The sequence below is a fragment of the Tachyglossus aculeatus genome, chromosome 2, assembly GCF_015852505.1.
Source record: "Tachyglossus aculeatus isolate mTacAcu1 chromosome 2, mTacAcu1.pri, whole genome shotgun sequence".
NCBI classification, from domain to species: Eukaryota; Metazoa; Chordata; class Mammalia; order Monotremata; family Tachyglossidae; genus Tachyglossus; species Tachyglossus aculeatus.
Window position 1 is genome coordinate 84,966,523 of NC_052067.1, and position 25,028 is coordinate 84,991,550.

Below are 25,028 nucleotides of genomic sequence, written 5' to 3' on the forward strand. Positions count from 1 at the left end.
CATTAAGACTGAGCCCCATGTGGAACATGGACTGTGTCCAACCTGATTAGATTTCATCTACCCCAGCATTGCAGAGTAAACAACAAAATATCATGAAGAAAAATCTGCCTGCCTGGATTACTGGATTTTTTTATGGCATTTATTAAGAACTTACTATGTGCAAAGCACTGTTTTAAGCACTGGGGAGGTTACAAGGTGATCAGGTTGTCCCACAAGAGGCTGTCTTAATCCCCATTTTACAGATGAGGTAACTGAGGCACAGAGAAGTTGTGACTTGCCCATAGCCACACAGCTGAGCCAGGATTTGGACCCTTGACCTCTGACTCCAAAGTCCATGCTCTTTCCACTGAGCCACGCTGCATGTTTCTGCCTCCTTGCAGACCTCCTAGCCTGTCAATTTCCACTCCAGTCCACACTCCATTCTGCTACCCAGATCACTTTTCTACAAACTGTTCAGGCCATATTTCTTTCAGTGGTTGTCCATCCATCTCCACAAAACAAAAGCTCACCGTTGGCTTTAAAGCACTGCTCCCACCTCATCTCACCTACTGTCCTACAACCCAGTTCAAACTTGCTACTCTGCAAACTGCCTCACTGCATGTCCCTCCTGATACACTTCCAGCCTTCAAAGCATTAATCTCCAAGAAGCCTTCTCTAAACCCTATTATTTCCTTCAAACCCCTTCTGCATTGTCCTGACTTGCTCCCTTTACTCATCCCCATTACCAGGCAATGTGTGTCTATTTATTGTACTCTCCAAAGCACTTAGCAAAGTGCTTTAAACAGTAAACTCTCATGATTGAATGACAATAGCTGAATCACTTTATATAGCAAGCAGGTCCATGGTGAGGAGCTGCTTGGCTTAGTGGAAACAGCCCGGGATTGGGAGTCAGGTTGTGGGTTCTAATCCCAGCTCTGCCTGTGTAACTTCTTTAACTCCTCTGTACCCATTATCCCATCTGTAAAATGGGGATTAGGATTTGTGAGCCGTGTGACACACCCTAATTCCCTTGTATCTACCTGTGCTCAGAACAGGTCTTGGCACATAGTAAGCTCTTTCACAAATACCACCATTATTATTTTGGCCCTGGAGTATGTAAGACAGGCAAAAGCCATCTGCCTATAAAACTACCATGGACTGTTATCTCTGACATCTGTTCACACTCACATGCCAGCATGAAAGTTAAAACTGCTGGTTAATTCTAGTTTGGCTTTCCAACCACCTCCTTTTGATTTTATCACACCATACAGGACAGTTCACCACAAAGCTCTAAGCTCCATGAGGACAGCACTTGCCTACCAACTTTCTGTTCAATCCCATGTACTTTCTCCCTGACCTAGCCCCACAGCAATTTTATTCCTATTTAGAATTTTATTCCTTTAAAAATTTGCCACGCCCACCCCCTCCCCAAACTCTAATTGAGAGGGGTATACAGAAAATAGAAGTAATCTAGTGTGACAGGTAAGTTTCCTTCACTGGTCATCCATTACCTTCTGCAAGATGCAGTAACAATCACCTCCCACTACATTCACAGCATTCTGTACCCTCTAATCACCTGATCGTTTCCCTGAAACACCCTCAATGTACCAAGACCACAGCCCTCCATCTTCAAGGCCACTTCTGAAATTACACCTCTAGGCCTTCCCTGGTTTACAGAATGCAAAAATCTAAGTTATGAACATTGTAGTGTCCAAACTCCCACTCTGCTACCCATCCCCCAAGACAAAGGAACGCTGATCAGGCCAAGGCTTTTATTTGTTCATTTTTTGCACTTGAAATATTCTTCGATGACATCTTTGGCCTGTGATTCTTTGCCGTAGTCCTGAAATAAAAAGAAAAATAAGTCTTTAGAGAAAGATCCTAACATTTTGCAATAAGATGCCTTAGCAGCCATTGTCCTCAGTCACAGGCCAAATCTCCCATGCCATCGACTTTCTACTGTGATGGGATAGCATCTCCTGTCTCCCCCTTTTAGACTGTGAGCCCACTGTTGGGTAGGGACTGTCTCTATATGTTGCCAATTTGTACCTCCCAAGCGCTTAGTACAGTGCTCTGCACATAGTAAGTGCTCAATAAATACGATCGATGATGATGATGATCTTCTGTCATGCATCCAAATGAGTATACCCCATGTGGAAGTGTAGGCATAATCAGGAGTGAGATCGACCTTCCCGGGACAAGAAGGGAATGGGCTCCCTGCACTTAATACGGATGGATGCTGTAGAAAGATGTTGCCAATTTCAGGGACCTTAATGACTACAGAGTCTTCAAGGCTCGTATACAGGCTGTGATATTGCCAGCATATTTGCACATCCCTTCTGCAAAACACATTCAGCTAAGCAGATGAAATTTACTGGCTTAGAGGGTTTTGGCAATTCGCAAACTGGAACCCATGATTCATTTCAGACATCTCAGTTCTTCTCTGCACCATTCCCATGCCTGTCTTATTCCCAAAGATTAGAGCACTCACCTTGACCACCACACAGCTGCAGCCCACAACTTTTCTGGGTTTTCCTTCTCTGTCAATTTTGCAGAGGCCTACCCATTCACCCAGTTTCTTGTTGTCGTCCACCTGTTGCATAAATGAATTGTGAGGAATATGCTGCACGGCTCCGAACTCATTCGAAGAGGAGATTCGAGTGGCTTGTACGTTCAGATTTTATTGGGTGACATGGCTGTTCTCCTCACCATTTTCAGTAGAGGGAGCCAAGTTATCATCATGTACAGCACTGGAACCCCGTGTACCTACTTCATTAAGCCAGAATACATACTCCAGCTGTGGCAAATTATTAGCCGAGAAATCAACCTTGGATTCCCACCCGTGACACCATCCATTTGTCAACAAGGGATCTAACTTCTCCTTTCTTTGAAGCTTCACTCTGAACTAACGGCAAATTTAACTAGCTATGGATCCACTGCCAGATCGCAGATGGAAGTGGGGCATTCTAGGAGAGATACGTTCATGGGTCGGAGACTCAACGGCAAAAGACAAGCTAGCTCCCAAACATGGACACTGACTTCCAACCGATACGGTGGAACAGGGATAGAATGGAAGTTCGCATTAATAGGCTTCAGGTCACCTGAGCTCACTGTTTCAGGCCCATCAACTAGCATCCATCCCGCGCTTATTTCTCCCCTTGGCGATACACGTCATAGTGAGGGGAACAGGTGTCTTTGCAAAATGGAGGTCGCCTGCACTACAAGCTGACTGCAACTTCATTCCAACCGGCTCAACTAAATTCACGTTTTACCCCTTCTCTCACCTTGATCAAGTTGATTTGGTGCTCTGCACACAGGGCCTCGACCAACTTCACGTACATGGGTTCATCACAGTTGGAAGCGAGAACACAGAGATGGGCTTGGCGTCTGAAAGAGACGGTACACCTGTCATCCCACAACCGTCCAAAGGCCCATCCCCAATGTTTACGCCCACACTACATCAAAATTAAAGTAGTGATTTTTCTGTGCTGCCTACACTGGCAAACATGCAAAATGGAAGCTGGGATTTTTTTTTCCCCCAGAATTAAACGTTCATGAAGATACATCAATTGAACCGCAAATGGCAAACATTACAAGGATTCTGATACACTTTATAAGAACAAGCATCTAGAGACTTTGTGGCCTTCAAGGACCACTTTCATGGTAAGGCCTTTCCAAGCCAAGCCTTCAGTGTGGACAGGTGGTTAATAGAATCAGCCACCAGATATAGGAAGGGTTGTTACCTGTTCCTGGACTAGACAGCCGATTAGAATCCATTTTTAAACTGTGCAGCATTGCCACGATGCCTCATGGCGTAAGGGATTCATGCCAGGAGCTGCTGAGGCACATCCAGCCAGCCGAGGGAAGCTTCCAGTGGATTGGACTGCCAGTCTACACCAAAGTGAATTGAACTGACTTGAAATTATTGGATTTAGAAACCTTCCAGCATATACTTCAAAAGTTGTTGGGATAGCACACATGCAGTCACTTTGCCAGTGTAACCAGACCAGGAAAAATCCTTTCAACTTTTAAACATCTGTGGGGTGATTCAGGCCAAAACTCTTACAGGAAAATGAATTTTTCAAATTCTGTGTTTTAGCTTAACACGTAAAACTGTTGTAAATCAGGTGAAAAGGACATGGACCTGGATTCTAATGTTGTCTTTGACCAAGTAATAACTTCCATGCCTGTTTCCCCTGACCTTTTAATCTACTCTAAATAAAACACTTTGCCAGTATTCATCGAATAGAACATTTTCTTTATTACCTAAACACTATTACTACAGGTTAAATAAAAGCTAACAAAGAATGACTGACGCTTCACTAGAGTGACGCTTGTGAGTATTCATATTACCAGTCTCCAAAAAGCTAAACCAAAACCGGAAGTAGAAAATAAACTCCCACCTCCAGTCCAGAAGATACTCAATCCCCTTTATAACTCACACCTATATCTAATTCATCATTTTCCCATACTTTTCATAGCTTCAGTTCTTTGTAATCAATCGGTTTTCAAAGGAAGGTACAGCTCCCATGCCAATGTATAAAAGAGTGAAAAGGAGATGCAATAATCGGAAAAGCCTGTTTAAAAAACAGTTTGCTCCAAAAAATCAACATTTTCATTTCTCCCTCACCATGTTCCTGCCAGATAATAATCCTACAGGATTGTCAGACTTTTTTTGTCACTCATGTATTGGAGTGAAGGGGTATCCGACAAACTAGTCATCATTCAAGGCCTGTAGGTTACTGCCTCATCTAAGAGGCAATGCCTTATTCTTCCACTAATTCCCTTCTCGCCTCACCATTAAGTTTACCTGTAACAAATTTGCCAGCTGCAGACCCTCCAAATAAGCATCAAGGTTTGTTACACCTGTCATACTGCTGGCTAACTTTTCCAAACTGTTAGCCAGTGCACCAGCCAACTACCACCACCTTGAAATAGCATGCCTTAGAAGGGCCACTTGGTCTGAATTATGCACAAATTTAAAAAATGAAGATGGTTCTGTGAGTTATTTAATAAGTGGCCCTTGGTAGTCAGCAGTTAAGTGTAAATAGCGTGGAAAAATAGATGTTTTCCTCCCTTCAAGGCCCTGCTGAGAGCTCACCTCCTCCAGGAGGCCTTCCCAGACTGAGCCCCTTCTTTCCTGTCCCCCTCATCCCCCTCTCCATCCCCCCATCTTACCTCCTTCCCTTCCCCACGGCACCTGTATATATGTATATATGGTTGTACATATTTATTACTCTATTTATTTATTTATTTATTTATTTTACTTGTACATTTCTATCCTACTTATTTTATTTTGTTGGTATGTTTGGTTCTGTTCTCTGTCTCCCCCTTTTAGACTGTGAGCCCACTGCTGGGCAGGGACTGTCTCTATGTGATGCCAATTTGTACTTCCCAAGCGCTTAGTACAGTGCTCTGCACATAGTAAGCGCTCAATAAATACGATTGATTGATTGATTGATTGATGTGAGAATGAGCCACGAAGTGAACTCATTCAAAAATAGATAGCCTACTTAATCGATCGTCATGGCAATTCAGGTGCCAAAAGTGTGGACATGGAAACAACAGTTGTCTCGGGCCATTTTCTAGGCTCCCAGCTAACCCGTTATGGTCTTCGGCACAAATTCAGAAGGGGGAAGCCACGCTGCCCGGGGAAAGAAGCGCAGGCCTGGGTTCTAATCCCAATCCCGCCACTTGTCTGCTGTGTGGCCTTGAAAAAGGTCACCACATTAACTCTGGGCCTCAGTTCCCTCATCTGTAAAATTGAGATTAAGACTGAGCCCCATGTGCTAGAGAGACTGTGTCCAACCTGATTAGCTTGGATCTAACCTCAGCGCTTAGGACAATGCCTAGAACATAGTAAACACTTAACAGATACCCTAAAAAAGTTCCCTGACCCACTCTGGGCTTATGGGAACCACACTAGGCGGTGCAGCAGCACACCAGTACGTACTTGGCATAGTAGACGGCCTGGGGGTCATTAGGCCCTGAGTTCCAAAACCAGCTCCGCCACTAATCTGCTGTGTGACCATGGGCAAGCCGCTTCTCTGTGCCTCAGTTATCTCATCTGTAAAATGGGGGTGGAGCCTGTGAGCCCCATGTGGGGCAAGGACCGTGTCCTTTGCTTGTATCTACCCCGGCGCTTAGTATAGTACTCGGCACACAGTAAGCACATAGCAAGTACCGCAATTATCATCATTACTTGTCCAGGGCTTTGGCAGCTTCGCGGATGCCACGGGCTAGGCCGTCGTGGATGAGTGCGGTCTTCAGCACTTCTTGGAGAGCGGTGTTAACGTCCATTACACCTCCAGCAGCAATGCTACGTGGAAAGCAAGTGTGCGTTAAAGAGGCCGGGCTTGGGAGTCAGGTCATGGGTTCTACTCCCAAGTCTGCCACTGTCTGCTGGGTGACCTTGGGCAAGCCACTTAACTTCTCTGTGCCTCAGCTACTTCATCTAGATAATTGCATTTGTTAGGCACTTACTATATGCAAAGCACTGTTTTAAGCGCTGGGGAGGATACAAGGTGATCAGAGATTAGCTTCTCTGTGCCTCATTCCCCTCATCTGTTGAATGGGGATGAAGATTGTGAGCCCCACCAAGAACAACCCGATCACCTTGAATCCCCCCCACAACTTAGAACAGTGCTTCGCGCATAGTAAGCGCTTAATACCATCATCACCAGGCTGCCCCACGCGGGGCTCAGTCTTAATCCCCATTTTGCAACCTGATGTCTCTGTATCTACCCCAGCGCTTTGCACATAGTAAACGCTTAGCTAACTAGAGAAGCAGCGTGGCTCAGTGGAAAAGAGCACGGGTTTTGGAGTCAGAAGTCATGGGTTCAAATCCCAGCTCCGCCAATTGTCAGCTGTGTGACTTTGGGCAAGTCACTTAACTTCTCTGGGCCTCAGTTCCCTTATCTGTAAAATGGGGTTTAAGACTGTGAGCTCCCTGTGGGACAACTTGATCACTCCGTAATGATAATAATAATAATGGCATTTACTAAGTGCTTACTATGTGCAAAGCACTGTTCTAAGTGCTGGGGAGGTTACAAGGTGATCACGTTGTCCCACAGGGCGCTCGGTCAATCCCCATTCTACAGACGAGGTAACTGAGGCGCAGAGAAGTGAACTGACTTGCCCGAAGTCACACAGCTGACAACTGGCGGAGCCGGGGTTTGAACCCATGACCACTGACTCCAAAGCCCGTGCTCTTTCCACTGAGCCACGCTGCTTCTCTGTAACCTCCCCAACGCTTACAACAGTGCTTTGCACATAGTAAGTGCTTCGTAAATACCATTATTATTATTACGATGGCCAATACCATCATTATCTAGGCTCTCAGCGAGGCCAATCCCGGGGCAATCCCCATTAGAACAGTGCCCAAGGCTTAGAACAGTGCTTTGCACATAATAAACGCTTTTCATTATCAGGTTGTCCCTTGGGGGGCTCAGTCCTAATCCCCATTTTACAACCTGATGTCAATCAACCAATCGTATTTATTGAGCGCTTACTGTGTGCAGAGCACTGTACTAAGCGCTTGGGAAGTACAAGTTGGCAACATAGAGAGACGGTCCCTACCCAACAGTGGGCTCACACCACAACGCTTTGCACCTAGTAAGCACTTAGCCAATACCGCCATTAATTTTAATTTGTTAATGATGTTTTGTTTTGTTGTCTGTTTCCCCCTTCTAGACCGTGAGCCCGCTGTTGGGTAGGGACCGTCTCTATGTTGCCAACTTGTACTTCCCAAGTGCTTAATACAGTGCTTTGCACACAGTAAACGCTCAATAAATACGACTGAATGAATGAGTGAGTGATTGGGCAGGATCCCGGAGGCGCCCCTCCCGGGGCGATCCCCCTTAGAACAGCGTCCAGCGCTTAAAGCAGTGCTTTGCACATATTAAGCGCTTAATAAATGCATTGATCATTCATTCAATCGCATTTATTGAGCGCTGTGTGCAGAGCACTGTACTAAGCGCTTGGGAAGTACAGGTTTCACTCAATCGTATTTATTGAGCGCTTACTGTGTGCAGAGCACTGTACTAAGCGCTTGGGAAGTACAAGTTGGCAACATAGAGAGACGGTCCCTACCCAACACCAGGCTCAGATCATTGGTAATAACAGCATTTGTTAAGCGCTTACTACGTGCAAAACACTGTTCTAAGCGCTGGGGGGATACAAGGTGATCAGGTTGTCCCACGTGGGGCTCAGTCTTCATCCCCATTTTACAAATGAGGGCTCAGAGAAGTTAAGTGATTTGGCCAAAGTCACACAGCAGACGTGGCAGAACCGTGCCTCGTTCTCGCCTGTCCCGCCGTTCGACCCCGGGCCCATGTCCTTCCCCTGGCTTGGAATGACCTCCCTCTGCACATCCCCCAAGCTGTCTTCCTTCCTTCAATCAATCAATCGTATTTATTGAGCGCTTACTGTGTGCAGAGCACTGTACTAAGCGCTTGGGAAGTACAAGTTGGAGACATAGAGACAGTCCCTACCCAACACTGGGCTCACAGTCTAGAAGGGGGAGACAAAGAACAAAACCAGACACACTAACAAAATAAAACAGAATAGATATGTACAAGTAAAATAAATGAATAAAAAAGTAATGAATATGTACAAAGATATATACATGTACACAGGTGCTGTGGGAGAGCTCACCTCCTCCAGGAGGCCTTGCCCCCTCCTTCCTCTCCCCCCCGCCTTACCCCCTTCCCTTCCCCACAGCACCTGTATATATGCATATGCATTCGTATTTCTTCATTTATTTTACTTGTACACATTCACTATTCTATTTGTTTTATTGCCTGTCTCCCCTTCTAGACTGCGAGCCCCCTGTTGGGTAGGGACCGTCTCTAAATGTTGCCAACTTGTACTTCCCAAGCGCTTAGTCCAGTGCTCTGCACACAGTAAGCTCTCAATAAATACGACTGTATGAATGAATGAATTAGGGGAAGACAGCAGAATTATAAGAGTAGGTAATTTAAAGGAAGAAGCTGGAGTGAAGATTGTTCAGCACCTGCATATATGCATGTACATATCTGTTACTCTGTTTTACTTGTACATATCTATTCTATTTATTTTACTTTGTTAATATGTTTGGTTTTGTTGTCTCCCCCCTCTAGACTGTGAGCCCACTATTGGGTAGGGACCGTCTCTATGTTGCCAACTTGTACTTCCCAAGCGCTTAGTACAGTGCTCTGTACACAGTAAACTTTCAATAACTACGATTAGATTGACTGATTGATTCGGGTGATGTCCAGAAATTTCAAATTCAACTGCAGTAGAACCGGTAATGCTTAAAACAAGGACCTCTGACCCCCAAAGCCCGGGCTCTTTCCACTGAGCCGCGCTGCTTCTCATCCCCCTCTCCATGCCCCCATCTTACCTCCTTCCCTTCCCCACAGCACCTGCATATATGTATATGTTTGTACATATTTAATATTCTACTTATTTTACTTGTACATATCTATTCTATTTATTTTATTGTTAGTATGTTTGGTTTTGTTCTCCGTCTCCCCCTTTTAGACTGTGAGCCCACTGTTGGGTAGGGACTGTCTCTATAGGTTGCCAACTTGTACTTCCCAAGCGTTTAGTACAGTGCTCTGCACACAGTAAGCGCTCTGTAAATACGATTGATTGATTCTGGTGATGTCCAAAAATTTTTAATCCCACTGCAGTAGAACTGGGAATGTTTAAAACAATGACCTCTGATCCCCACAGCCCGGGCTCTTTCCACTGAGCCACGCTGCTTCTCGTCCCCCTCTCCATCCCCCCATCTTACCTCCTTCCCTTCCCCACAGCACCTGTATATATGTATGTTTGTACATATTTATTACTCATTTATTTATTGTACATATCTATTCTATTTCTTTTATTTTGTTAGTACGTTTGGTTTTGTTCTCCGTCTCCCCCTTTTGTCAATCGTATTTACAGAGCGCTTACTATGTGCAGAGCACTGTACTAAGCGCTTGGGAAGTACAAATTGGCAACATATAGAGACAGTCTCTACCCAACAGTGGGCTCACAGTCTAAAAGGGGCAGACAGAACAAAACCAAACATACGAAAACCAAACTTTTAGACGGTGAGCCCACTGTTGGGTAGGGACTGTCTCTCTATGTTGCCAACTTGTACTTCCCAAGCGCTTAGTGCAGTGCTCTGCACAGAGTAAGTGCTCAATAAATACGAGTGATGATGATGACCGTCTCTATATGCTACAAACTTGTACTTCCCAAGCGCTTAGTGCAGTGCTCTGCACACTGTAAGCACTCAATAAATACGATTGATGATGATGACCGTCTCTATATGTTGCCAACTTGTACTTCCCAAGCGCTTAGTACAGTGCTCTGCACACTGTAAGCACTCAATAAATACGATTGATGATGATGACCGTCTCTATATGTTGCCAACTTGGACTTCCCAAGCGCTTAGTACAGTGCTCTGCACACAGTAAGTGCTCAGTAAATACGATTGATGATGATGATGACCGTCTCTACATGTTGCCAACTTGTACTTCCCAAGCGCTTAGTACAGTGCTCTGCACGCAGTAAGCGCTCAATAAATACGATTGATGATGATCGTCTCTGTATGTTGCCAACTTGCACTTCCCAAGCGTTTAGTACAGTGCTCTGCACACAGTAAGCGCTCAATAAATAGGACTAATTGATTGATTGACTATGATGACTGTGAGCGGCCTTGGCGCCGAGGGCTGCCCCGCCGCCATCCCCTCTCCGATGAAGACACTCACCCTTCCTCGGCCATGGCGGCGGTCACGGGCGGGGCTGAATCTTCAAATCCCTGAAATACAGAGCCGAACGCAGCCCGTTAGGCGCCGACGTCCCTCCGGGACGCGGCCCGACCGCCCACTGCCTCGGATGGGCTCGGATGGGGACGGATGGCGACGGATTGTGTCCCCCTCCTCCCCCGGCCCCGGCCCGCCATGGGCGCCTACACTCACCCCGGGAAGCCACCGCCTCCCGCTCCGATCAGCGGCGACGGGGAAAGAGAGAGCATGCGCCACGCTCGCGACCCTTTAAGGCCGAAGGCCGGGGGGCCCCGCCTCCTCGGCGCGCGCACGGTCTGCGCATGCGCGCCGCTCGCCCCTCTTTCAGACCTACGGAGGGGGCCGGCTCCTCTGAGCGCGCACGGTCTGCGCATGCACGCCGCTCGCCCCTCTTTCAGGCCTGGGGGGGGGGGTCCGCCTCTTCTGCGCATGCGCGGCGCCAACCTCTCTCTCTCTCTCTCCATTCGTCATCATCAATCGTATTTATTGAGCGCTTACTATGTGCAGAGCACTGTACTAAGCGCTTGGGAAGTACAAATTGGCAACACATAGAGAAAGTCCCTACCCAACAGTGGGCTCACAGTCTAAAAGGGGGAGACAGAGAACAAAACCAAACATACTAACAAAATAAAATCAATAGAATAGATATGTAGAAATAAAATAGAGCAATAAATATGTACAAACATATATACATATATACAGGTGCTGTGGGGAAGGGAAGGAGGTAAGATGGGGGGGATGGAGAGGGGGGCGAGGGGGAGAGGAAGGAAGGGGCTTAGTCTGGGAAGGCCTCCTGGAGGAGGTGAGCTCTCAGCAGGGCCTTGAAGGGAGGAAGAGAGCTAGCTTGGCGGATGGGCAGAGGGATTGGGGGCATTCCAGGCCGGGGGGAGGACGTGGGCCGGGGGTCGATGGCGGGACAGGCGAGAGCGATTGATTGATTCATTCAATCAATAATAATAATAATAATAATAATGGCATTTATCAAGCACTTACTATGTGCAAAGCACTGTTCTAAGTGCTGGGGAGGTTACAAGGTGATCAGGTTGTCCCATGGGGTCTCACAGTCTTAATCCTCATTTTACAGATGAGGGAACTGAGGCACAGAGAAGTTAAGTGACTTGCCCAGAGTCACACAGCTGACAATTGGCGGAGCTGGGATTTGAACCCCTGACCACTGACTCCAAAGCCCAGGCTCTTTCCACTGAGCCATGCCGTATATATGTTTGTACATATTTTTTACTCTATTTATTTATTTTACTTGTACATATCTATTCTACTTATTTTATTTTGTTAGTATGTTTGGTTTTGTTCTCTGTCCCCCCCTTTTAGACTGTGAGCCCGCTGTTGGGTAGGGGCTGTCTCTATATGTTGCCAATTTGTACTTCCCAAGCGCTTAGTACAGTGCTCTGCACATAGTAAGCGCTCAATAAATACGATTGATGATGATGATCTAGAGACGGTCCCTACCCAACAGCGGGCTCATAGTCTAGAAGGGGGAGACGGACCACAAAACATATTAACAAACGAAAATAAATATGGACAAATAGTAATAAATCCGTACAAACATATATACAGGTGCTGTGGGGAGGGGAACGAGGTAATGAGGAGGAGGGGTGGCTCGCTCGTTTTCTGCTCCTGAGGGACTGTCTCTATATGTTGCCAACCTGTACCTCCCAAGCGCCTAGCACAGTGCTCTGCACACTGCAAACGTGTGGCCCTACAGGGGACCCGCCTCCGCTGTACGCCTCTCGCCGTTCTTTAAGGCCTAAAAGGGAGGGGGGGTGGGGGACACGCCCGCCTCCTCTGCGCATGCGCGCCTCTCGTCGCCCTTAGGGCGTAAGCGGTGCCCCGCCGCCATTACGCATGCGCGCCGCTCGCCGCTCCTTAAGACCGGGGGAGGGTCCGCCTCCTCTGCGCATGCGCGCCGTTCGCCCCTCTTTGAGGGGGCGCCGCCTCATCTGCGCTTGCGCACTCTCGTCACTCTAAGGCCTATGGGGGTACCCGCCTCCTCCTTTGCGCATGCGCGTTTGCCGTCGCTCTTTAAGGGCTGAGCTCCTCGCTTCCTTTGCGCATGCGCGCCACTCGTCTCTCTTTAAGGCCTAAGGGGGGGGGGCCCCCTCGCCCCTTTGCGCAGGCGCGCCGCTCGCCACTCTTTAGGCCCTAATGGGCCCCCCTCCTCCTTTGCGCATGCGCGCCTCTCTCTGCTCTTTAAGGCCTAAAGGGGGCGGCCGCCTCCTCTGCGCATGCGCACTGTTCACCGCCCTTTAAACCTAAGGGTCCCATTCCCTTGCGCATGCGCATCGCTCGCCGCTCTTTAGGGCCTAAGGGCCCCCCCCCACCTCCTCCGCGCATGCGCACCTCTCGTCGCTCTTTAAGGCCTATAAGGGGGGGAACCCTCCTCCTCTGTGCGCATAGGTTTTGCGCATGCGCTTTGGAAGTGCTGGGGTTCTGTTTCCGGGTTGTTGAGCCTTCTGACTAATAATAATCATCATCAATAGTATTTATTGAGCGCTTACTGTGTGCAGAGCACTGTACTAAGTGCTTGGAAAGTACAAGTTGGCAACACATAGAGACAGTCCCTACCCAACAGTGGGCTCACAGTCTAAAAGGGGGAGACAGAGAACAAAACCACACATACTAACAAAATAAAATAAATAGAATAGATATGGACAAGTAAAATAAATAAATATATACACTGTCTCTATATGTTGCCAATTTGTACTTCCCAAGCGCTTAGTACAGTGCTCTGCACACAGTAAGTGCTCAATAAATACGATTGATGATGGTTGATGATGATATTTATAAATAAATAATAATTATGATGGTATTTGTTAAGCGCTTACAATGCGCAAAGCACTGTTCTAAGCGCTGGAGAGGTTACAGGGTGACCAGGTTGTCCCATTGGAGCTCACAGTTTTAATCCCCATTTTACAGATGAGGGAACTGAGGCCCAGAGAAGCTAAGTGACTCGCCCAGAGTCACACAGCTGACAGTTGGCTGAGTCGGGATTTGAACCCAGGACTTCTGACTCCAAAGCCCGTGCTCTTTCCACTGAGCCACAATGCTAGTATTTGATTATTTGGGTATTTGTTAAGCACTTACTATGTGTCAAGCACTGTTCTAATAATAATAATAAGGATGGTATTTGTTAAGCGCTTACTATGTGCTAAGCACTGTTATAATAATAATGATGGTATTTGTTAAGTGCTTACTATGTACCAAGCCCCAACCTTCCTCTCCCCGTCCTCCCCCTCCTCACCCTCCCCGCCTTACCTCCTTCCCCTCCCCGCAGCACCTGTATATATGTTTGTACAGATTTATTACTCTATTTATCTATCTTGTACATATTTATTTTACTATGTACCAAGCCCCATCCTTCCTCTCCCCATCCTCCCCCTCCCCATTCCCCCCGCCTTACCTCCTTCCCCTCCCCACAGCACCTGTATATATGTTTGTACAGATTTATTACTCTATCTTGTATATATTTATTCTGTTTTTGACATAGAATATGTTAATATGTTTTGTTTTTCATTCAATCGTATTTATTGAGCACTTACTGTGTGCAGAGCACTGTACTAAGCGCTTGGGAAGTACAAGTTGGCAACATATAGAGACGGTCCGGTGCTTGGCAAACAGTAGGGCCACAGTCAAGTCGGTCAGTCAATCGTATTTATTGAGTGCTTATTGTGTGCAGAGCACTATAATAAGCACTTGGGAGAGTACAATATAACAAGACAGACGCATTCCTGTATATATGTATAAATGTTTGTACGTATTTATTACTCTATTTTATTTGTACATATCTATTCTATTGATTTTATTTGGTTAATATGTTTTGTTTTGTTCTCTGTCTCCCCCTTCTAGACTGTGAGCCCACTGTTGGGGAGGGACCGTCTCTATATGTTGCCAACTTGTACTTCCCAAGCGCTTAGTACAGTGCTCAATAAATACGATTGAATGAATGAAAAGCACTGTTCTAATAATAATAATGATGGTATTCGTTAAGCACTTACTATGTGCTAAGCACTGTGATTATAATAATGATGGTATTTGTTAAGCGCTTGCTATGTGCCAAGCACTGTTCTAATGATAATGATAATGGTATTTGGTAAGCGCTTACTATGTGCCAAGCACTGTTCTAAGCATTGGGGTAGATAAGAGGTGATCAGGTTGTTCCACATGGGGCTCACAGCCTTAATCCCCATTTTACAGATGAGGAAACTGAGGCCCAGAGAAGTCAAGTGACTTGCCCAAGCACTGGGGTAGTTAAAGGGTAATCAGGTTGTTCATTCATTCATTCAGTTGTATTTATTGAGCGCTTACTGTGTGCAGTGCACTTTACCAAGCGCTTGGGAAGTACAGGTTGTCCCAAGTGGAGCTCACAGTCTTCATCCCCATTGTAAAGCTGAGGGAACTGAGGCACAGAAAAGTAAAGTGACTTGCCCAAAGTCACACAGCTGATAAGTGGCAGAGCCAGGATTAGAACCCACAACCTCTGACTCCCAAGCCCGTATTTGTTAAGTGCTTACTATGGACCAGGCACTGGACTAAGCGCTGGGGTGGATACAGGCAAATCGTGTTGGACGCACTCCCTTCTCCCACATGGGGCTCACAGTCCTCATCCCCATTTTACAGATGAGGGATCTGAGGCCCAGAGGAGGGAAGTGAGTTGCCCAAAGTCACACAGCAGACCAGTGGCGGAATCGGAATTAGAACCCACGACCTTCTGACTCCCAAGGCCCGTGCTGCTTCCCACTCGCATTTCCCACTGAAATCCCAGTGTTTGTCCACAACCTCCAGACCTGCCTTCTCTCCCATACTTCCCTACCCCACAAATCTGCCCTGTTTCCTCAATGAAGCGACCAATCTTTTGACACAGTCCAATTTTCAAAATGTTCACGCTCCATATGATCTCTCTATACCTCACCTATCTTCTCTTGACACAAAAATCCATGCTGGGATTAGAACCCAATGCTTTCTGATTCCCAGGCCCCTGATCTATCCAGTAAGCCATACTGCTTTTCCTGGCTCAGCGGGCTTTGGAGTCAGAGGTCATGGGTTCAAATCCCGGCTCCGCCACTTGTCAGCTGTGTGACTTGGGGCAAGTCACTTCTCTGTGCCTCAGTTACCTCATCTGGAAAATGGGGATGAAGACTGTGAGCCCCCCGTGGGACAACCTGATCACCTTGTAACCTCCCCAGCGCTTAGAACAGTGCTTTGCACATAGTAAGCACTTAATAAATGCCATTATTATTATTATTATCGTCCTGTAACTATACATTCGGTGTTCTGTCTACCACATTAAACGTATGGGCATATGCGTAGTGTGTGTCTATTTTGTTGAGAAGGTTGTTTTATTCATTCATTCATTCATTCAATCATATTTATTGAGCACTTACTGTGTGCAGAGCACTGTACTAAGCGCTTGGGAAGTCCAAGTCGGCAACATATAGAGACGGTCCCTACCCAACAACGGGCTCACAGTCTAGAAGGGGGAGACAGACAATAAAGCAAAACATGTAGATGGGTGAACGGGTTACAGATGAGGTAACTGAGGCCCAGAGAAGTGAAGTGACTTCCCCAGAGAAGATTATGGTGTGTCCTTTTTTTTTTTCAAATGGTATTTCAGTGCTTTGTCTGTGCCAGGCACTGTACTAAACCCTGAGTGTGATACAAGCTAATCAGATAGTCTAGGCCCCACATGGAGCTCACAGTTTTCATCCCGATTTTACAGATGAGGTAACTGAAGCACAGGGAATCAGTCAATGCTGTTTGAGGACTCATTAATAATAATGATGATGGCACTTGTTAAGCGCTTACTATGTGCAAAGCACTGTTCTAAGCGCTGGGGAGGACACCAGGTGATCGGGTTGTCCCACGTGGGGCTCACAGTCTTCATCCTCACTCTACAGATGAGGTAACTGAGGCACAGAGAGGTTAAAGAGGCATAGAGGTTAGAGAAGCAGCGTGGCTCAGTGGAAAGAGCACAGGCTTTGGAGTCAGAGGTCATGGGTTCGAATCCTCGCTCTGCCATGTGTCTGCTGCGTGACCTTGGGCAAGTCACTTAACTTCTCTGAGCCTGTTACCTCATCTGTAAAATGGGGATTAAGACTGTGAGCCCCACATGGGACAACCTGATCACTTTGTATCCCCCCCCAGCGCTTAGAACAGTGCTTTGTGCATAGTAAGCGCTTAACAAATGCCAACATTATTATTATTATTATTATTATTATTGTTAAGTAACTTGCCCAAAGTTACACAGCTGATAAGCGGCGGAGACGGGATTTGAACCCGTGACCTCTGACTCCCAAGCCTGGGCTCTTTCCACTGAGCCACACTACTTCTTTTAGAGCAAGATCTTATAGATCTTATACCAAGATCAATAAGATGTTGTGAAAGGCGAAACTGATATGAACTTTAGGAATTCTCTACTCCATTTAGGAAGAGCTTACTTTGTGCCAAACACTGAACTAAGAACTGGGATAGATTCAAGTTAAATAAACCAGATGGACAGTCACTGTTCTCACAAAGGATTTATAATGTAGGACATTTCTCCTACAAGAAGGTAAATTGAGTGCCAGCAGAATTCCACATTATCCATAAATATGGGTAAATTGTTTCAATCAATCAATAAATCAATCAATCATATTTATTGAGCGCTTACTGTGTGCAGAGCACTGTACTAAGTGCTTGGGAAGTCCAAGTTGGCAACCTATAGAGACAGTCCCTACCCAACAGTGGGCTCACAGTCTAAAAGGGGGAGACAGAGAACAAAACCAAACATACTAACAAAATAAAATAAATAGAATAGATATGTACAAATAAAATAAATGAATAAATAAATAGAGTAATGAATATGTACAAACATATATACATATATACAGGTATATACAATCAATAGCATTCGCTGAGTGTCCATCTCTTAAATGAGAAATAGGAAAGATTGTGTGCAGAGAGCTGTACTAAACTCTCAGGAGAGTACACTATATGCCCAAGGTCATACAGCAGACAAGCGGTGGAGCTGGAATTAGAACCCGAGTCCTCTGACTCCCAGGACCCTGCTTTTTCCACTAGATCACATTGCCTCTCAGCTTTGTGTGTATGAAATGAGTGGGGGAATAAATTTTGCTTTCAGCATTTCACCTCTTCCAATTTATCCCTTCCTCACCCGTTTAGTAATAATAGCAATGGTGTTATGTAACATGAACTAGAGTAGATACAATACGATCAGATCGGACGGAGATGCTGTCGCAGATGGGGCTTATTGTCTGAGGAAGGAGAACAAGTATTGAATCCTCATTTTACAGATGAGGAAACTGAGGCGTGGGGTGTCTTGGCCTTGGGCAAGACAAGGCCACACGGCCAAAGTGGAGGATCCGGGATTAGATCCCAAACTCCTGGTTCCCGGGCCCATGTTCGTTCCACTAGTTCACGCTGATTCTACTAAATGTCCCGGTTGCCCGGGTTTGAGAAATACTCATCTGAGAGACTGACAATTGAACTCAGTTCCCAAATGGGTAATTTTGGGATCACTATTGGTCAAATTTTGCTCTCTGGCCCATATTTATTACTCTATTCATTTATTTATTTATTTTACTTGTACATTTCTATCCTATTTATTTTATTTTGTTGGTATGTTTGGCTCTGTTCTCTGTCTCCCCCTTTTAGACTGTGAGCCCACTGTTGGGTAGGGACTGTCTCTATGTGTTGCCAATTTGTACTTCCCAAGCGCTTAGTACAGTGCTCTGCACATAGTAAGCGCTCAATAAATACGATTGATTGATTGATTGATTGAAGACCGAATTCTTCTGGGAAGGGAACATGTCTACCAATTCTGTTGAATCGTACTCTCCCAAACACTTAGTGCAGTGCTCTGCACACAGCAAGTGCTCAATAAATCAATCAATCATTGGTATTTATTGAGCATTTACCATATGCAGAGCCCTGTACTAAGCACTTGGGAGACTACAATGCAACAGAAATAGCAGACACGTTCTCTGCCCATAATGAACTTGCTTGATTAATAGTTCAGGACGAGTGCCTCTGATCAGTACCTGAAACATTTCTTCCATTCAAAGCTCTGCTTTATAATGGGCACAGTAGGCACTTGCCCAAGATGCCAAAAGTAGGAGCACCAAAGAGGCCCTCTGTCAGTTCCTGGGAAATATTCTAGACTGGGCATGAGAGATACTGGAAATATTCAAGACATTTGTATTTTAACGGGTTGGCATTGACCACCCCCAATTTTTCAGGTACTTCATTTCAGCCCTGTGAATGCTGCCTCTTGTCCCTGTCCCCTTAAGTTATGATATTCCCTTGTGTACTTTATACAGCAACCGGGCCAATATAATTTGGGTAGCTACGGTATATTTGAATTGTGCTAAACTCTGGGATAGATAACTTGGTAATCAGATCAGGCACACTTTCACATGAGGCTCACAATCTAAGAAGGCTGAGCAACTGCCTTATACCTATCGTGAAGATGGGGAAATGGAGGTCCAGGGAAGTTGTGACTTGTCCATAGTCACACAGCCGGCCAATACCAGAATTAGGATTAAAACCCATCCATATGTTTTGTTTCGTTGTCTGTCTCCCCCTTCTAGACTGTGAGCCCACTGTTGGGTAGGGACCGTCTTTATACGTTGCCGACTTGTACTTCCCAAGCACTTAGTACAGTGCTTTGCACACAGTAAATGCTCAATAAATACGAATGAATGAATGAAACCCACGTGGGTTACCACATCTCTAGAATCTGCCTTCTTCTCTCCCATCCTAAATGCTACCACACTGAACCAAACACTTATTTCCCACTCTGACTACTCAGCCTCCTCGCCGACCTCCCTACATCTCCCTACATGGGACATCAGCTCTCCAGTTCATACCTCATTCCGCTGCCCAGATCATTTTTCTGAAAAATTATCCAGTCTATATCTTCCTCACTCCTCACAAACCTCCTGAGGTTACCCATCCACCTCTGCATCGGACACTCCTTACCATAGGCTTTAAGCACTCCATCAGCCCTATCCTACCTAACTTTGCTGATCTCCTAGTACAACTCAACTGAAACTCAGAAAACTGGGGATTGACTTGAAGATCTTCCACCTTAATCACATATTAACTTTCATTCATTCATTCAATTGTATTTATTGAGCGCTTACTGTGTGCCGAGCACCGTACTAAGTGCTTGGGAAGTACAAGTCGGCAAAATATAGAGACAGTCCCTACGCAACAACAGGCTCACAGTCTTCTTGTGGGCAGGGAACGTACTTACCAATTTTGTTGTATTGTACTTTCCCGACCACTTAATGCTATGCTCCACTCCACTCCTCTAACACTAATCTACTCTGTATCTCAATCTCATCTATGCTACCGCTGACCTCTCGTCCACGATCTCACTCAGGCCTCGAAGTCCCCCTTCATATGTGACCGTCCACCACTCTCTCCACCTTCTAAACCCTCCTAAAATCATCTCTCCCAGAGGCCTCCCTAGATTTAGCCCTTTGTTTCCCCTATAGGCCCTCCCCTCTGTGATAAATATGCATTTGGACGTGTACCTTTAAGTACTTTGAGTCTTACCCTAGCTTCAAAATACTTTTGTATGTATTTGTGTACTCTACTTCCTCCCTTATCTGTAATCTATTTTAATGTCTGTCTCATTCTGTAGACTGTAAACCCCTTTTTTATGGTATTTGTTAAGTGCTTACTATGTGCCAGGCACTCTTCTAAATGCTAAAGGTTGGACATAATCCCTGTCACACATGGAACTCACAGTTTTAATCCCCAGTTTACAGATGGGATAACTGAGGCACAGAGAAGTGAAGTGATTTTCCCGAGGTCACACAGCAGACAAGTGGCAGAGCTGGGATTAGAACTCAGGGCCTTCTATCAGGCCCCTGCTCTATCCACTAGACACACTGCTTCTCTGCTTCTTCATTCATCCATTCAATCGTATTTATTGAGTGCTTACTGTGTGCAGAGCACTGTACTAAGCGCTTGGGAAGTACATGTTGGCAACATATAGAGACGGTCCCTACCCAACAACAGGCTCACAGTCTTCTTGTGGACCGGGAACGTAACTTTTTATTGTATTGTACTTTCCCCACCACTTAATGCTATGCTCCACACACAATAAGTGTTCATTGAATGCCACTGATTGATTTATGTCTCCTGATTCTCAGACCCGTGCTTTTCCCACTAGGCTACACAGACACTCCAGCGTGACATAAACCGCTAGCCAGTGTAAAACCCAAACTCAGAAAACTGGGAATTGACGTGAAGATCTTCCACCTTAATCACGTATTAACTGTCATTCATTCATTCAATTGCATTTATTGAGCGCTTACTGTGTGCCGAGCACTGTACTAAGCGCTTGGGAAGTACAAGTCGGCAAAATATAGAGACAGTCCCTATGCAACAATGGGCTCACAGTCTTCTTGTGGGCAGGGAACAATTTTGTTGTATTGTACTTTCCCGACCACTTAATGCTATGCTCCACACACAATAAGTGTTCATTGAATGCCACTGATTGATTTATGTCTCCTGATTCTCAGACCTGTGCTTTTCCCACTAGGCTACACAGACACTCCAGCGTGACATAAACCGCTAGCCAGTGTAAAACCAAAACTCAGAAAACTGGGGATTGACGTGAAGATCTTCCACCTTAATCACGTATTAACTGTCATTCATTCATTCAGTTGTATTTATTGAGCGCTTACTGTGTGCCGAGCACTGTACTAAGCACTTGGGAAGTACAAGTTGGCAAAATATAGAGACAGTCCCTACCCAACAATGGGCTCACAGTCTTCTTGTGGGCAGGGAACAATTTTGTTGTATTGTACTTTCCCGACCACTTAATGCTATGCTCCACACACAATAAGTGTTCATTGAATGCCACTGATTGATTTATGTCTCCTGATTCTCAGACCCGTGCTTTTCCCACTAGGCTACACAGACACTCCAGCGTGACATAAACCGCTAGCCAGTGTAAAACCAAAACTCAGAAAACTGGGGATTGACGTGAAGATCTTCCACCTTAATCACATATTAACTGTCATTCATTCATTCAATTGCATTTATTGAGTGCTTACTGTGTGCCGAGCACTGTACTAAGCGCTTGGGAAGTACAAGTCGGCAAAATATAGAGACAGTCCCTATGCAACAATGGGCTCACAGTCTTCTTGTGGGCAAGGAACAATTTTGTTGTATTGTACTTTCCCGACCACTTAATGCTATGCTCCACACATAATAAGTGTTCATTGAATGCCACTGATTGATTTATGTCTCCTGATTCTCAGACCCGTGCTTTTCCCACTAGGCTATACAGACACTCCAGCATGACATAAACTGCTAGTCACTGTAAAACCAAAACTCAGAAAACTGGGGATTGACTTGAAGATCTTCCACCTTAATTACATATTAACTTTCATTCATTCAATTGTATTTATTGAGTGCTTACTGTGTGCAGAGCACTGTACTAAGCGCTTGGGAAGTACAAGTCGGCAAAATATAGAGACAGTCCCTATGCAACAATGGGCTCACAGTCTTCTTGTGGGCAGGGAACAATTTTGTTGTATTGTACTTTCCCGACCACTTAATGCTATGCTCCACACATAATAAGTGTTCATTGAATGCCACTGATTGATTTATGTCTCCTGATTCTCAGACCCATGCTTTTCCCACTAGGCTATACAGACACTCCAGCATGACATAAACTGCTAGTCACTGTAAAACCAAAACTCAGAAAACTGGGGATTGACTTGAAGATCTTCCACCTTAATTACATATTAACTTTCATTCATTCAATTGTATTTATTGAGTGCTTACTGTGTGCAGAGCACTGTACTAAGCGCTTGGGAAGTACAAATCGGCAAAATATAGAGACAGTCCCTACCCAACAACGGGCTCACAGTCTTCTTGTGGGCAGGGAACGTACTTACCAATTTTGTTGTACTTTCCCGACCACTTCATGCTATGCTCCGCACACAGTAAGTGTTCATTGAATGCCACTGATTGATTTATGTCTCCTGATTCTCAGACCCGTGCTTTTCCCACTAGGCTACACAGACACTCCAGCGTGACATAAACCGCTAGCCAGTGTAAAACCAAAACTCAGGAAACTGGGGATTGCCTTGAAGATCTTCCACCTTAATCACATATTAACTTCTTTGCCTTCTACATCCCAGCTTGTACTCTTTGCCTCTCTCTAGTTCACCTAACTACCGAACTCTCGATCCTCCCATTCTCAACCCTTAACTCACATTTCCCCTGACTGACACCCTTTCCTTTCCCCTTCAAATACATCAGGCCACAACCCTTCCCAACTTCAAAATCCTTCTGAAAAGTAGCATCAGTTACCCTTACCACATATATCTGTACCCATTCATTCATTCATTTGTATTTACTGAGTGCTTACTGTGTGCCAAGCGCTGTACTAAGCGCTTGGGAGATTTGATTTCCGGTTTGATTTCCATCCAAACCAACTGGCTACTTGGAAGGAGATTGGAGTTGTGGCTCAGTGGAAAGAGCCCGGGCTTTGGAGTCAAAGGTCATGGGTTCAAATCCCCACTCCGTCAGCTGTGTGACTTTGGGCAAGCCATTTAACTTTTCTGTGCCTCAGTTCCCTCATCTGTAAAGTGGGGATGAAGACTGTGAGCCCCCCGTGGGACAACCTGATCACCTTGTAACCTCCCCGGCTCTTAGAACAGTGCTTTGCATATAGTAAGTGCTTAATAAATGCCATTATTATTATTAGTATTATTATTAAGGTTTCAGCTTAATTTCAAAGGAGAGAGACCAGATAGAGATGTAGGTGATCAATAAAGCAGGTGAGAAGGATTCCTAAACATTAGGTGTACATCCTCAAAGGTTGCTAATCCAAGTTGGAGGCACAGGGGTTTGTGGGCAGAAAAGGCACACTGGAGGACTGAGGTAGAAGACTATGGGGTATTATATATATATATATGCATATATAAATATATTATATGTATATAATAAATCTTGTTCTGGTTGACAGTATATTGGGAAGTTTTAAGTGAGTGGTAGTGTCTAGGTGCTAGTGAAACACAGTGTTAATCTGCACGCAAAATGATAATGTCTTGAGTTACAGAGATGCAAGTCTACTTAAAAGGTGCTGCTCTGGGGAGGTAGCCTCATCTACTGCCTGGATAAACATGGGGGATAGGACAGGGTGAAATATGTGGCTGCAAGTTTCTAAAGTTTCCCCTTTTAGACTGTGAGCCCACTGTTGGGTAGGGACTGTCTCTATATGTTGCCAATTTGTACTTCCCAAGCGCTTAGTACAGTGCTCTGCACACAGTAAGCGCTCAATAAATACAATTGATGATGATGATGATAAAGTGAGTTGGTCAGCCGTTTTTCTCCCACAGCAGAGGTGACAGTTCTTCACTGTGAGCTAGGGAGCAGGTATTTTTAGGGAGGTGGGTTCTAGGAGGGGACACGTTTCAGTGAGCTATTAATCCGGAAAGCTACTACTGATTGACTCTTCCAAGATATAATGATAATAATAATAATAATAATAACGGCATTCATTAAGTGCTTATTATGTGCAAAGCACTGTTCAGGTTACAAGGTGATCAAGTTGTCCCACGAGGGGGCTCACAGTCTTAATCCCCATTTTACAGATGAGGGAACCGAGGCTCAGAGAAGTGAAATGACTTGCCCAAAGTCACACAGCTGACACTTGGCGGAGCTGGCATTTGAACCCATGACCTCTGACTCCAAAGCCCGAGCTCTTTCCACCGAGCCACGCTGCTTCTCTAGGGTACAGGTATGATACAGGGCCTACACTGAGCAATGTTGGGAGTCCAATTCAAAGATTTAGAGGCTATTTTCCCTGTGGCGTGGGTACCTACAGCTCACTCGATTTGCTTGTATCCAACCCAGCACTTAGGACAGTGCCTGGCACGTAGTGAGCACTTAAAAGAGACCATAATTATTAGCCCATAATGATGGGACTGTGGGAAGCAGCGTAGCTAGTGGGTAGAGCATGGACCTGGGAAGCTGAAGGATCTGGGTTCTAATCCCGGCTCTGCCACCTGTCCGCTGTGTGACCTTAGGCAAGTCACAACTTGTCTGTGCCTCAGTTACCTCATCTGTAAAATGGGGATTAAGATTTGTGAGCCCCATGTGGGACAAGGACTGTGTCCAACCTGATTTGCTTTTATCTATGCCAGTGCTTACTACAATGCCTGCACATGGTAAGGGCTTAACAAATGCTATTATTAGTGTTAATATATGGATGAGGTAAGAGCT

General features: G+C 45.5%; 1 protein-coding gene and 3 non-coding genes across 4 annotated transcripts; all 4 read right to left on the reverse strand.

Moving 5' to 3' along the window:
* Window positions 1-1,737: 1,737 nt before the first annotated feature.
* On the reverse strand, window positions 1,738-10,985 carry RPS12 (ribosomal protein S12). The gene is made up of 6 exons (XM_038741896.1): window positions 10,932-10,985; window positions 10,722-10,771; window positions 6,182-6,298; window positions 3,264-3,366; window positions 2,471-2,572; window positions 1,738-1,822 (listed from the first exon to the last, which is right to left on the reverse strand). The coding sequence occupies exons 2-6, from the start codon at window positions 10,733-10,735 to the stop codon at window positions 1,760-1,762; spliced, it is 399 nt and encodes a 132-aa protein (XP_038597824.1). The 5' UTR covers window positions 10,736-10,771; window positions 10,932-10,985; the 3' UTR covers window positions 1,738-1,759.
* LOC119924656 lies at window positions 2,227-2,360 on the reverse strand. The gene has a single exon (XR_005449357.1). It is a non-coding gene; the product is annotated as a small nucleolar RNA SNORA33 (small nucleolar RNA).
* On the reverse strand, window positions 2,644-2,728 carry LOC119924661. Its single transcript, XR_005449361.1, has one exon. It is a non-coding gene; the product is annotated as a small nucleolar RNA SNORD100 (small nucleolar RNA).
* Window positions 4,639-4,711, reverse strand: LOC119924691. Its single transcript, XR_005449388.1, has one exon. It is a non-coding gene; the product is annotated as a small nucleolar RNA SNORD101 (small nucleolar RNA).
* Window positions 10,986-25,028: the final 14,043 nt, after the last annotated feature.